General features: G+C 35.4%; 3 protein-coding genes across 3 annotated transcripts; 2 read left to right on the top strand and 1 right to left on the bottom strand.

The window, feature by feature from the left end:
- Positions 1-810: 810 nt before the first annotated feature.
- On the bottom strand, positions 811-9,462 carry LOC136067058 (uncharacterized). Its single transcript, XM_065772317.1, has 3 exons — positions 9,407-9,462; positions 5,215-5,407; positions 811-2,268 (listed from the first exon to the last, which is right to left on the bottom strand). The coding sequence occupies exons 1-3, from the start codon at positions 9,460-9,462 to the stop codon at positions 811-813; spliced, it is 1,707 nt and encodes a 568-aa protein (XP_065628389.1).
- A 390-nt stretch (positions 9,463-9,852) lies between these two features.
- LOC111994538 (uncharacterized) lies at positions 9,853-11,016 on the top strand. Its single transcript, XM_024026428.1, has one exon. The coding sequence runs from the start codon at positions 9,853-9,855 to the stop codon at positions 11,014-11,016; it is 1,164 nt and encodes a 387-aa protein (XP_023882196.1).
- A 2,142-nt stretch (positions 11,017-13,158) lies between these two features.
- Positions 13,159-14,478, top strand: LOC136067057 (uncharacterized). Its single transcript, XM_065772316.1, has one exon. It carries the CDS (start codon positions 13,159-13,161, stop codon positions 14,476-14,478), a length of 1,320 nt encoding a protein of 439 aa, XP_065628388.1.
- Positions 14,479-14,823: the final 345 nt, after the last annotated feature.

Below are 14,823 nucleotides of genomic sequence, written 5' to 3'. Positions count from 1 at the left end.
GGCTTTAAATTTATTAGTTGAAAATTTATTTTGATGTGTCTTATTTTTATTGGTCTAATTGCATGAATCTAATATAAAATTGGTTAGATGTAAATCCTTGGAGGACGCAGTGGGAGCTAATTTATTGGATCGGGTAATTTGTTTTGTTTGGATAATGTTCCAATGGACATTATGGTTTTCATGAGCTGTGCGAAATAATAAATGATAAACACAGTTTCAAAAAAATAATAATAAATACTAAATGATAAACACGATAGAAATATGTTGCAAATCAAATCTAAGTCACTGTTAGACTAAAAAGAGAAAAACATTTTATATAACTAGGATTATGAATAGAGAAAGTAATCTTTAGTAAGAATATGATTTTGAATATAATGGAATGATATACTATATAAGTATATACTCATCAACAACAAGAGCCCAGATAGTTTTGGGTTCAAAACTTATTTGTTGTAGAAATAGAGAACCCTTGGAATTGATTTTTTCTTTTCTTTTTTTATTAAATTATCAAAGGTCCAAATACTTTAAATATGGCATGATTTTGCGGCCTACTGACTAACTTACAATTGCAAGACATTTATTTGACAATGATACAAGAGCATGATTTTTCAAGTAAGCAATGTGATGACAATCATAAAGATCCAAAACTAGCTAAAGTAAATAAACCATGTATATATAGAGAAAATCTAGGCACATTACTTAGTGACTGAAATGTAACAAAGCAATCAAAATATCCAAAAAGTTACTCCATAATCTAATCAGCACGTCTAATTACTACCACTAATAATGAAAACTAAAAGCAGGAAAGAGTTACTGAATAATATCTAAATTATGCAGAAGGCTTTGGTAAAGCTCAGATGACGCATTGGCTGTGCAAAGTTTGACAACGAGCTCGTTTTTCTCTTCCTCCAAGACCCTGCATTTTTCCTGGCACTCATGCAAAAGTTTTGAAAAGTATTCAGCTGATGAAGCTTCCACATTAACTTTCACAGTCAGAAGAGCAGTCTTGTCCTTTAACCTGTTGCAAACTTGTTCAGACTCAAGCAAACGAGCTTTGTAACTCTCAGAGGACTCATTTGCAGCAACAAGCTTTGCACTAGCAGTGTTTCTTTCTTCAAGCAAGATGTGGTTTTGCTCATTATAGTTATTTGCAAGCTGCGCATAGTGGTAGTACCAACAGTTTATATTTGTTAGCTTTGCATTGAGTTCATTTCTCTCTTCCTCCCATTTGCCGCGTTGCACCTCAAATTCATTTGCAATGCCTAGGTACTTCTCCAGTGACTTAGTCGCCTCATCGAGCTTTACAGAGATCATGTTTTTCTCTTCCATCAACTTGAATTGTTCATGTTTAAACAAATCTATATCTGTAACATTAGTCTTTTCCAATAAAACATTATTCTCTTTCATCAACTGTAAGTAATAATCAGAACGTTGTTGTGTAGAAGCAGTTGCTGCAATGAGCTTTTCAGTGAGATTTTTTTTCTGTCCCTCCCATTTGAGTCTATCTTCTTCATAAGCATGAACCTTTGCAGCAAGTGTATAATTGGCATGCTCCAATTGATTAAGCTTTTCTATCAATGCATGGTGAGCTTGGATTTGTTCAAATCCCTTATCCTTTATCTCCCTCTTGAAGATTAGTCTCTCCCATATATTGTCTTCTTTTTTTTCTAACAAATCTCCATATCCTTGCTGCCTATCATTGCCACTTCCACAGTCAAATGGATTACCAAGGCTATCAGATTCACTTTCAGCTGTTAGAGAATTATGGCTGGTATCACTGCTATTATCCAAAAAATATGGTAAAAAGAATTCATCTTCATCTCTACTGCTATTATCCAAAAAATATGGTAAAAAGAATTCATCTTCATGTCTATCAATTGGGTTACCATGCCTATCAGATTCACTTTCAGTTGAAATAGAATTATGGCCGGTATCACTGCTATCATCCAAAAAAAATGCTAAAAGGAATTCATCTTCATATCTATCAATTGGGTTACCATGCCTATCAGATTCACTTTCAGATGCAAGAGAATTATTGCTGGTATCACTGCTATCATCCAAAAAATATGCTAAAAGGAATTCATCTTCATATCTATCATCAGCTTCCCTCTCTAGCATTTTAAAATCCAAACCATTCGTTGACCCCAAAAGTTCTTCTTCCCTTTTATTATTTGCTTCACCTTCTGCAGAAGCTTCTTGGTCACCTTGAGGCAGCTCATCCTGCTTGGTAGTTTGCCCTTCCAATGGCTCCTCACCCTTGTCACTTTCCTGGTCAAACACAAAATAATTTATTTGGAAACAAATTAGTTTGCCATAGTTATCACAGAATGGAAAACACTAAAACTACTGCCCATTTTACTATAAAAACTTAAAAACTGGTGTTATAATAAATATTACTAGTAGTAGACCCGTGCGTTACGCATGATAATATTATCATTTTAGTTATTATTGGTTAATAGTTGGTTTTTCATTTTCTTTCAAGTAAATATATTGACTTTTAAAAAATATACAATCTAATATATTAACTCAACAACAATAATAATAATAATGTTGAATAAAATAATATGAAAAGAAAAAAAGTAAAAATAAAAGATATAACAATAAACATCAAATTAATTATCTCCAAATAAATACCAAATTATTTAAATCATATTATGTAATATTATAATATTACATTCTTATATACTATCTTTAATTCTTTACAATGCAATATGATAAAATTTAACAACAAAAAAAAAAAACCTTAAAAACACAATTAAATCGCATCAACCTAAAATAGAGTTCTAAAAAACACAAAAATTTCTCTACCTAAAGCAAAGATGCAATATATATATATATATATCACCAAAAATTGAGAGAGAAAGAGAGAGAAATAAGTTTTTTTTGTGAAGAAAAATTATGCATATAATGAAAAAGAGAATGCCTAATTTATACTAAAAGGATAACAATAAGAAGAAACAAAATAAAGGGAAACATGAAGAGTGATATTAAGATAGAGGGTAGTGGGGAGATGAAAATGTAAAGAGAAAGAGAAATGTTGGAGAAAGTGTAAATGTTAAAAAAAAGTGAGTACAATTTAATTTATTTATATTTAAATAAAATATTATATGTTTAATTAAGAAAAAGAAAATATAAATAATTTAATTATATGGAGGATGTGACTAAGTTTAAATATTGAATAAAATAAGATGAAAAGATTAAAAAAGTAAAAATATAAGATATATATATATATATATATATGTATGTATGTATGTATGTATGTACAACAATAAACACCAAATTACCCAAATCATATTATGTAATAAAATAATATATATTATATTCTTATATATTATCTTTTTTAGTTTTTTTATAATGCAATAGTATAATATTTAACAATCAAAGAGAACAAAATAAACTTAAAACACAAAAGTAAATCATACCAACCCAACGTAGAGTTATAATAAACACAAAAATTTATCAACTTAAGCAGTTATATATATATATATATATATGTATGTATGTATAACAATAAATACTAAATTACCCAAATCATATTATGTAATAAAATAATATATATTATATTCTTATATATTGTCTTTTTTAATTTTTTTATAATGCAATAGTATAATATTTAACAATCAAAGAGAACAAAATAAACTTAAAACACAAAAGTAAATCATACCAACCCAACGTAGAGTTATAATAAACACAAAAATTTATCAACTTAAGCAGAGATGCAAGAAAAAAAAAAACAATACTCCAAAAATTATTGAGAGAGAGAGATAGGGAGAAACAACATTTTTGTGATGGAAAATTATGTCAAAGAATGGAAGAGAGAATAACAAATTTATAGAAGATGGTGTTAATATAAAGAGACAAAATAAAGGAAGATGAATAGTGACATTAAAGTTGCAGGTAGTGGGGAGATGAAAAGGTAAGGGAGGGAAAGATGAAAAGACACATTTCTATGATGGAAAACTATGCAAATAATTAAAAAGAGAATAACAAATTTATAGAAGATGATGTGAATATGAATAGACAAAATAAAGGAAGATGAATAGTGACATTAAGGTTGAGGGTAGTTGGAAGATGAAAATGTAAGGGAGGGAAAGATGAAGAGACAAAATAAAGACAGATGAAAAGTGATATTAAGGTTGAGGGTAATTGGGAGATAAAAAGGTAAAGGCATGAGAAAGGTTGGAGAAAGTGTAATTATTAAAAAAAAGTAAATGTTAAAAAAATAATTATAGGAAAATTGGAAAGAAAAAAGATAATGACATGGATGCTGATGTGGCTCAACGTGAGCACAGTAACATTAAACGCGCTACGCTTCAGCTTTTAGTAATATATAGATATAGATATAAATTGGTGCTAATTCAATAACAAAATAAATAATTGTCCAAATTACTTTTTTAATGATTGATGACAAACTTATATTTAGGCATTTGTATTAAGAAAATGATACTTACTTTAGTGCTTAAACCATGCATACATATATTTAGGCATGCATATACTTAAAAGGACTTAAGAGCACTCACCTTTGAGTTAGAGCTAAAAAATCTTGTAGCAAGACCAACTATCATCTGCAGCTCTCTCACTCTTGAGTTAAAAAATCTAATAGCAAGACCAACTATCATCTGCACTACCTCTCTCACTCTTGGGTTAAAAAATCTAATAGCAAGACCAACTATCATCTGCACTACCTCTCTCACTCTTGAGTTCCTAGTCAAGTAAAAAAGCCAAACCATAGTAGATAAAGTATAGAGACCATGAGGTAGCGTCCAAAAGAGTAATGATCCATATACGAAGGAAATTCCCAAAAAAGCTATGCTGATTCCGTCATGATAATGTACCACATAATGATGCTCCTGATCATGATAAAAAATCAAATGCAAGTCTTAGATTCAATCTATGTTCTAATTGAACAGAAAATAAAAATAAAAATTCAACCAAAATGTGAAGGAAATTCCCAAAAAAGCTATGCTGATTCCGTCATGATAATGTACCACATAATGATGCTCCTGATCATGATAAAAAATCAAATGCAAGTCTTAGATTCAATCTATGTTCTAATTGAACAGAAAATAAAAATAAAAATTCAACCAAAATGTATTATCTGCACGTGAAATCTTAAATATAAACACTCACAATTGGGAAGGAAAGTGTGTGAAGGACATATGCAAGATATAAGAAGATCATTGAATCCCAGTTTAAATAGAAGGGGGTTATCACGAGAATAAGAACTGCAACCACACGAAACGATGACTTTGATAATTTTGATGTGATTTTGCGGCCTACGGCTGCTTGATCTTCCTTCATTACACTTCTGTCATTACTATCATCATCCTTATTTTCTGTGTGTAAATCGTTCTCCATCTTAGCTTCCCCTTCAATCAATTCCTCCTCCTTGCTAGTTTCCTGGTAACTTTATGTAACAATGAATTGATTCAATTAATACTTTATAGTTATCACAAGCAAGAGAACAGAAATATTAATCCTAAACACTGCTGAAACATTGAGCTGCCAAAGTATATATTATTTCATTGAAAAGCTACAATTTTAAGTGGTAAGGTGAATTCCTTAACTAACATAGAAATCAATGTAGTGTTAATGGTTGTTTTGCCTCTAAGGAATCCACCAACATTGCTACGTCCCAGCCTAAGCAAAAAAACAAACTAATAGTCTAATATCAAACTTTGCAAAACAAATGTACAGAAAATACTGAAATTGACAAGCTTACACACATGCACATGAATGTCAGTAAAAATGGATCAAGAGAGAGAACTCACTGTAGGGTTATTAGTGCTACCAAATAAGAAAAACTGCTGTGATTCCATCAAGTATATCATGTACTCTATCAAGTCTTTGGTGTAAACCAGGTTTGATAAAACAAAGAGACCAGCAGCTATACGCCTAGCCCAGACTCCCCAGTAACAATGGGGTGGGACTAGTCAAAATGAATGCAAATCGCTCAATCCAGAAGGCGTATTCACGCTCCTGCATGCATAACCAAAATCAAACCTTCATTAAAAAGACCAGGCAAATAAATCAAGATCAAATATTTAAAGTGTAAATTTTTGTAATTTAAAAATATGTATGAAAGATTGATTATGGATCTAATAGTAAATAATGTCACTTTAACATGAAATTTGGCATGAATTTTCAAATATTTGACCCATTAAAAGTTATTAAAAGGTGTAACTCTTTGTAACGTTATATGAATCTATAATTTTTTATGAAACAAGTATTTTGAAAAACTAATTATATTGCCTTGTTATATTTTCCATACTTATAAAATATAAAGATGATCGATCACGATTAATAACTATTTCATTATTAAAGTGTTTAGATAACAAATATTTTTAACTTTAAATATATAGGAACAACATTAGTGTATGAACCACATCATAATATCTAATTAAAATTAGAAAATTGGCCTACATCTTATGAACAAAGAGAGAATACTTAATCTAAGAATAGAATTCTTAAAATATTAATCTAATAAATAAAAATTTATTAGGTGATATAACTCTTTGAAATATTATATGAATCCATAATTTTTAATGAAACAAGTATTTTGAAAAATTAATTATATTGCCTTGTTATACTTTATATTCTTGCCACATCGTAAATAATATGTAATTAATGCGAAAATTGGTCTATATCTTAAGAACAAAGAGAATACTTAATCTAAGAATAGAATTCATAAAACAATAATCCAACATGTAACTTTAACACATGCAAACTCTAAATTAAGAGAGTTAATCAAATACTCACAAAAGGGTCATAACCAGAAACATGTTCAGGACGATAGATGAAGAACAGAAAAAGACAAGCCAAATGATAAAAAGCTTGAGGAAGGAGAACCAAAATTACAGGTTTGGGACTGAATGTTAGAAAAATGAGTTCCAACCGCTCGACTATGAACAGTCCTATTTCCAATGATTTTAAAATATTTATAATATTACCTGCCATTGTTGCTTGCACACAAGGAATTTGAAGATTTTCGAGTGATTGTTATATGGGAAGGACTTAGAAGATTATATAGAGCAAAGAGAGGATATAGTTTGATATTGTTTAGTAACCTACGTAGTTCAGTTCCATTCTTTCACAGAGTTTTTGTCACCTTTGAATTGCTTTATAGGTGGAGCAAATTAATTAATTATTTGTTACGTTTATCTAGATTAACTGAACAAAGATTGTTTAAGTAGTAGGAGTCTACGATTAGGAATAATTAAAAAATCTATTAAAATCTATTAAAATAGGTGGAGCTATGAGGTTATAACTTTTATTCTATTAAAAATAGGATAAGGTCATAGAGTTTTATCACGAATAAATCATCTTAATAATATATAATAACAATAAATAATAATAATTTATAATTTTGGCATTAAAGTTTCATTTAAAATAAATTATTTTGGTATTATGATATGTAACATATAAGTTAAGCCTTGGCACAATCAGAATTTTTTTTATGGCTTAAATTTTATTATTTAGTATATATAAAATAATATGATATAACTTTAATATGGGAAACTTACCACTGTTTAAGATTCAAACAATTGAATGTATTTTACGGCTCTAGTTAATTAATTATTAATTCATAACAGTTTTTGAGCCGGATAAGAGATCAAATACAAGGTTAATTCTATAATATCTATAAAAGAATATTATGTTAATATTAATTATCTTAAGTGATAAATAAAAGAGTAGTTAAAGTTCTATCATGTTTCACATTTGCTTGTTTAATTAAGAGATCACCAATTCAAGGTCTCAAGGGAAGGAAAAAAGTTCCAGTCCAAGGGTTTACAAAAGCACCCAAAGGGATACGTATAATATAAAATGGGTAAGATGTAAATCCTTATGGGAGCTAAATTACTGGGGGTTCAGGTAATTTGATTGGATGATGTTCCAATCCAAATTGGATTGTCCAACGTCATGGTTCATGTGTTTCAACTTTCAAGCCCTAGGTTTCTTCACCTGTGCTAAACAATAAATTATTATTAATTAACAGTTTAGCAAAGTATGTTGAAAATTGAAATCTATGTTGCTCTTATAAACGCAGGCACCCAACCCCTTCCACTAAAATGTTCTCTGTCAATTCCATAGATTATTAGTTTTTACTATTACTATTATTATTATTATTATTATTATACTAAAGAACTATAGGATCAGGAATAGAGAAAGTTTGTTTAGTGAGAATATGGTTTTGAACCTAATAAAATGATGATAGATAAGAATAAACTCAATTAGTTTATTAAAAATCAATAACAAGATCCCATATAGTTTTGGGACTAAAATTTTTTTGGGAATTAATTATATCTTCTATATTATTAATAACAAGATTCTCTGTTTAAGTTTCAACATTTTTCATATTAAAATACTTTCACACAAATTCTTTAACTTTCTAAAATATCTCTATATTTTAGTTAAATAATTTTAAATTAAAAAACACAAATTGGTTAAAAGAGTAATTTACTATTCATAAGTTTTAGGTTTTTTCCTTTATTTCTTCCATTCAGTCTAAAACTTAGGACACTATCTCTATCTCATTTTTAAACATTATTTCACGTTACTTTAACTCTTTTTGAAAGAAAAAGAAAATACATACATTTATTTATATTTTACTTATGAACATTATAACACTAAAACAAAAAACAAATAAATAAATAAGAACATTATTGCAAGCGCAAAGCTCGTGTGATGAGTCTTTTATGTGTGTGTGTGTGTGTGTGTGTGTGTGTATATACTACCTATAAAAGAATTTTCTTCTTTAGACTAGACTTTTATATGATTCAGAAATACTTCTAAACTTTAGGTTTAACCCAAAAAAAAAAAAAAACTTGAGGATAACCAGGTTAAAATATATCTCCAACACCACTTAAAATACCTACAAAATAGAATACTCTCCTACTAATCCATGTCTTTAAAAAAAAAAAAAATTATCCAAAAAAAAAATTTTAAGGAAAATTATGACACTAGACAAAAAAAAAATGCCTTTCACCTGTGCAAACCACATGTGATGAGGATAGTTTTGATACTAATTGTTTAGATTTAACTTTAGAAATAAATGTTTTAAAATATGTTTTATATAAATAGATGATAATAGTCCAATTAACATATTAAATTATAAATTATATAAAATTTTAGATTCTTTTTCTAATGCATGTATTTCTTACAAAAATATTAACTAACAATACATGCATCTATAGAAGGAAGTTATCCAAAATTAATATTGATAAAATCATATTTAAGATTGACTTGTGATATTACCAATTGAAATGAAAATTTAGAAAACTTGAACACAAAAACTTATTAGTAGTTGACGGGACTGACGAAGTTCATGGACGCACTGACGATTCCATCAACACGGATGATTCCATACTCAGGCTAGGTGAGTCGATCATACGCTTTACTGACGAACATATCCGGACCATTCAATGCAGGCAAAGCAGTTCCAGAGACAACTATACAGTCCATTGAAAGGTAATAATGGCACACTAAAGGGCCTCAGGCGTTACGAAAAGGAGCATTAAAAACCTCCATAACTACCCAACGGCTAGAAGCCAGGAGAGGGTATATAAGCCTCCCACATTGCTGAAGAACAGGTACATACACACAGAAAACTCATTGAGACATTTTCTTAGTTCTTTCCAACTGCATTGTTCAAACATTCTTTTACTAACTTTGGCATCGGAGGCGTTGTGGCAGGTACCACACCGGTGTTCATCTCCAAGGGCTGGAAGATCGTCTCCGTCCGTCGAACAAGTACTGATGAGTTCACACTCATCAGTTTGGCGCCGTCTGTGGGAAAGACACTTTTTTGTGGTCAAACTCGGAATAGTGATCCTATATCTTTGTTCTTACAAGATGGAGTCTAATCAGGATGCTGCAGCCCTAGCCCAACAAGTCCAAGCCCTCGCAGCCACAGTTGAAGAACTGACTAAGCAAAACCAAGAAATGAGATTGCGCCTTCAGCAAGAGGAAAATCGTTCGAAGGGAAATCAGGAAGATGAGGGAGACAGCAACAGGAGGAGTGACCATCGAAGGCCAAACACTCCCGTCGAGCAAAATTCAGATGTTCTTCGGGAGATGAGGAGGGAGATGGATGAATTACGGAATGCTATCAAAGAAAAAACAGAGCGGAGTGTGGATCGGATGGTCCGAGCGACAGACTCGCCATTCACAACAGCAATCCTCAACTGCCCAGTACCGTCGAAATTCAGGCTACCACAGCTCGAACCCTTTGACGGACTGAAGGACCCTCAGGATCATCTAAACACCTTCAAGACGACCCTGGGACTTCAACAACCCCCAGATGAAATATTATGTCGCTCCTTCCCAACCACACTCAGGGGAGCTGCTCGAGAATGGTTCACGAAGTTGCCAACATCGTCAATCGATACGTTCGAGCAGTTGAGCAGCTCCTTCCTGCGTCACTTTATTGGAGGACAACAACCAAAGAGGACCGCAGACCACTTGCTTACCATCAGGCAGGGGGAAAAGGAAACCTTGAGGTCGTATGTAAAACGTTTCACGAGGGAAACACTGGAGGTTGACGAAGCCGACGATATGGTGCAGCTGACGACCTTTAAAGCAGGGCTGAGGTCCAGGGATCTCGTCAGTTCCCTCGCGAAGAACCCCCTGAAGACGATGGCTCAAATGCTCCTCAAGGCGCAGAAGTACATGAACGCTGAAGACGCACTGGCAGCTATTAATGACGCGGACAGAACAGGGGATAAAGGAAGAAGGGAAGACGATCGTAGAGGGCAGAAGCGGGATCATCCAGATCGTCGAGTCAATGACGGAGTCAGACGGAAAGATGACAAAAATCCACGAACAGTAAAATTCACCCCTCTCGTTATGCCTGTTGACAAAATTTTGGCACAGATTAAAGACGAGCACTATCTCAAGTGGCCACGACCACTACACTCGTCTCCCAACGCCCGCGACAAAAATAAATACTGCCGATTCCACAAAGATCACGGCCACTACACTGAAGATTGTAGGGATCTCAAAGAGCAGATAGAATAATTGATACGGAGAGGGAAGTTGCAGAAATTCGTAAAGAAGGGGGAACACGACAAATTCCGGGATGAAAACAAAGATCAACAGGGGTCCACCTCCAGAAGCGAAGGCCGTCAACCACAACCTCCTCAAAACGTGGTCGGGGAGATACAGACGATAGCTGGGGGGCCTATCACCGGAGGTTCATTCAAGTCACTCAGGAAAGCACATCAACGGCATGTGAATAGTGTCCATATGACACCCCCGACCAAGTACAGACGGACTGACCAGGATATGACCTTCAATGAGAACGACTCCAGAGGAATAAAACAGCCTCACAATGATCCGCTGGTCATAATGCTCACCATAGAAGGATTCAACACCAAAAGAGTCCTCGTGGACAACGGTAGCTCTGCCGATATCATTTACTTTTCCGCCTTCCAACAATTAAGGTTGGATCCCAATAGACTTCGTCCCTTCGATTCTCCACTAGTTAGTTTCAGCGGCGACAAGGTGTACCCCAGGGGTATAGTGATGTTAACAGTAACGGTGGGAACGTATCCAAAACAGTTGACTCCTCAGATAGACTTTTTGGTAGTGGATTGTCCCTCGTCCTATAATGTTATCATCGGAAGGCCAGCCCTCAACAGATGGAAGGCGTCCACGTCCACCTACTGCTTGAAGGTGAAGTTTCCAATGGAAGAGGGTATTGGTGAAGTTAAAGGAGACCAAGTTCTAGCTCGAGAGTGCTATCAAGCTGTTTTAGCATCTAAAGAGAACCATGCGTGGGTAGTGGAAGAGAAAGAGGAAGAAAAGATGGAAGCACTGAAAGTAGTGGAGTTGATCGAGGGGGAAGGGACGAGAACAACCAGAATTGGGACAACATTAAGTCCTGAGATGCGAACGAGGCTCATCCAATTTCTTAGAGATAATTTGGACGTCTTTGCTTGGAGCCATGACGACATGCCAGGAATATCCCTGGAAGTCATCCAACACAGGTTAAACGTAGACCCAGAGAGGAAACTTGTCAAGCAGAGACGAAGGACGTTCACACCAGAAAGAGACCAGGCAATTGCTGACAAGGTGACTAAACTCTTGGCCGCAGGTTTTGTCAGGGAGGTGTACTATCCAGATTGGCTGGCAAACGTCGTCCTAGTGAAGAAAGCCAACGGAAAATGGAGGATGTGTGTGGACTTCACGGACCTAAACAAGGCCTGCCCGAAGGACAGTTTCCCTCTTCCAAGAATAGACCAGCTGGTGGATTCCACGGCCGGGCACAAGCTGTTGACGTTCATGGACGCATTCTCCAGGTACAATCAGATAAAAATGGCCGACGAAGATCAGGATAAAACCGCCTTCATCACTAGTCAGGGGCTCTACTGTTACAAGGTCATGCCCTTTGGGCTTAAGAACGCAGGAGCGACGTATCAGAGGTTGGTGAACAAGATGTTCGTCAAACAAATAGGTAGGAATATGGAAGTGTACGTCGACGACATGCTCGTCAAAAGCAAGGAAGAGCTCGGGCATCTAGACGACCTTAAGGAGACATTCGATACCCTCAAGCAATACCAAATGAAACTAAACCCTGACAAGTGTGTTTTTGGTGTCGCCTCCGAAAAATTCCTAGGGTTCATGGTGTCCCAGAGAGGGATAGAAGCAAATCCCGAAAAGGTGCAAGCTATACTCAACATGGCATCACCCAAGACCGTCAAGGAAGTCCAGAAGCTCACAGGCCGAATTGCAGCTCTTAACAGATTCGTATCAAGAGCGACGGACAAATGCTTACCATTTTTTAAGACCCTTAAGCAAGCATTTGAGTGGACCGACGAGTGTGAAGCGGCCTTTCAAGAGCTCAAGTGTTACCTCAGCAACCCACCTCTTCTAAGCCCGTCCAAGGAAAGGGAAAATTTATACCTATACCTGGCGATTTCGTCCACAGCCGTCAGTGCAGCCTTAATACGAGAAGAAGATAGGAAACAACTCCCAGTGTACTACGTCAGTCAAGCTTTCCAAGGAGCTGAATTCAGGTACCCAAGGATCGAGAAAATCACTTTTGCCTTGATAGTAGCCTCGCGCAAGCTCAGACAATACTTCCAGGCAAACCCGATCTTAGTAATGACGGACTAACCCATCAAGAAGTCTATGAACAAACCCGAGGCAGCCGGGAGAATGGTCCAATGGGCAATTGAACTCAGCCAATTCGATGTAGAATACCATCCCAGGACAGCCATCAAAGCACAAGCTCTGGCTGACTTCATTGCCGAGTTCACTCACCCAGACGAACCAAACGTTGCAGGCATGGACGAGACATGGGTAATACAGACTGATGGATCATCAGCCCAAAAAAGGGGGGGAGTAGGGGTCGTCATAACCATTCCTGACGGAGAAATATTGAAGTATGGAGTCCAGCTAAAATTTCCAGCCACCAACAACGAAGCTGAGTACGAAGGAATTCTGACGGGTTTAAGACTCGGAAGAGAGCTGGGGGCCAGCAACCTGCTAGTCCAAAACGACTCAAAGCTAATAATTGGGCAAATCAGAGGAGAATACGAGGCAAAGGAAGAAAGGATGCAGAAATACCTCAAGTTGACGAAACGTTTGACTCAAGAATTCGAGAAAGTAGAGTTCGTCCAGATTCCGAGGAGCCAGAATATGGCTGCAGACGAAGTATCAAAGATAGCCTCGTCGAAAGAGATGAAATCAGGGACGGAGTTAATGATGGAGATACAAAGGAACCCCAGTATTGAGGAAATTCCAACATTAACAGTCGAAGGCACAAATAGCTGGATGACGCCCATCCTCTCCTTTCTCCAGGATGGTCACCTGCCCCAAAACACAGATGAAGCTAGGAAAATCAAGAAGAGATCTGCCAGATTCACTATTATCAATGATACTTTGTACAAAAGAGGATTCTTCATGCCCTACTTGAAGTGTGTTGACGAAGGAGAGGCCGAATACGTCTTGAGGGAGGTCCATGAAGGGATCTGTGGTGATCATGCAGGCCCAAAATCCCTGGTGAGAAAAATTATACGAGCAGGTTACTTCTGGCCAACCATGCAGGACGACTCAGAGAGGTTCGTCAAGAGGTGTGACAAATGTCAAAGGTTCGGGAACGTACAACGGCTCCCATCAGAAAAGCTGACGACTATAACATCCTCATGGCCCTTCGCACAATGGGGAATCGACATCGTTGGCCCACTACCTCAAGGCAAAGGTCAGGTAAAATTCTTACTAGTTGCTATTGATTATTTCACTAAATGGGTTGAGGCAGAGGCATTGGCAACCATCACCGAGGCCAAAATCCAGGGGTTCGTATGGAAGAACATAATTTGCAGGTTCGGGATCCCAAGGACGATCATATCGGACAACGGACGACAGTTCGATAGCCAAAGTTTCAAGGACTTCTGTTCAGGCTTGGGCATAGGGGTGTCAATGTTTGATCCAACCCACGAACACGACACGAACCCGACACTGGTTTTTTCGGGTTAGGGTTAGGCCTTAATGGGTTTGGGTCATAAACGGGTCGACTCGAAAGCGACACGATAAGAAATGAGTCATAAACGGGTCAACCCGCGTAACCCGCAATAGACACGTTTGACACGCCAATTTATTTGTGTCAACCCGAAATAACCCACTTAACACAACCCGTTTAACTCATATAACAAATAAATATTTATTTTATTTTTGATTTATCAAATACCTTTTATATCCAACATATATTTTAAATTTAAAAAGAAAAGTAACTAATTACAAAAATTTACAAGGGATATAATTGGAAATTTTTACAGACCTTAGAACTACTAATACTTTTCTTCTTCTTCTTCTTCTTCTTCT

The sequence above is a fragment of the Quercus suber genome, unplaced genomic scaffold (assembly GCF_002906115.3).
Source record: "Quercus suber isolate HL8 unplaced genomic scaffold, Cork oak 2.0 scaffold_56, whole genome shotgun sequence".
Lineage (NCBI taxonomy): Eukaryota > Viridiplantae > Streptophyta > Magnoliopsida > Fagales > Fagaceae > Quercus > Quercus suber.
This window is presented reverse-complemented; position numbering and strand designations above follow the sequence as displayed.

What these genes read in the sequence shown, in the direction of transcription:
- LOC136067057 (XM_065772316.1), top strand. Translation starts at nt 13,159, where the DNA reads ATGGTCCAATGGGCAATTGAACTCAGCCAATTCGATGTAGAATACCAT.
- LOC136067058 (XM_065772317.1), bottom strand. Translation starts at nt 9,462, where the DNA reads ATGGACTGTATAGTTGTCTCTGGAACTGCTTTGCCTGCATTGAATGGT. An exon ending in GCATTGAATGGTCCGGATAT is followed by an intron (nt 5,408 to 9,406) that starts GTTCGTCAGTAA and finishes TGTTACATAAAG; the next exon opens with TTACCAGGAAACTAGCAAGG. An exon ending in TGGTTGCAGTTCTTATTCTC is followed by an intron (nt 2,269 to 5,214) that starts GTGATAACCCCC and finishes GTGTTTGACCAG; the next exon opens with GAAAGTGACAAGGGTGAGGA.
- LOC111994538 (XM_024026428.1), top strand. Translation starts at nt 9,853, where the DNA reads ATGGAGTCTAATCAGGATGCTGCAGCCCTAGCCCAACAAGTCCAAGCC.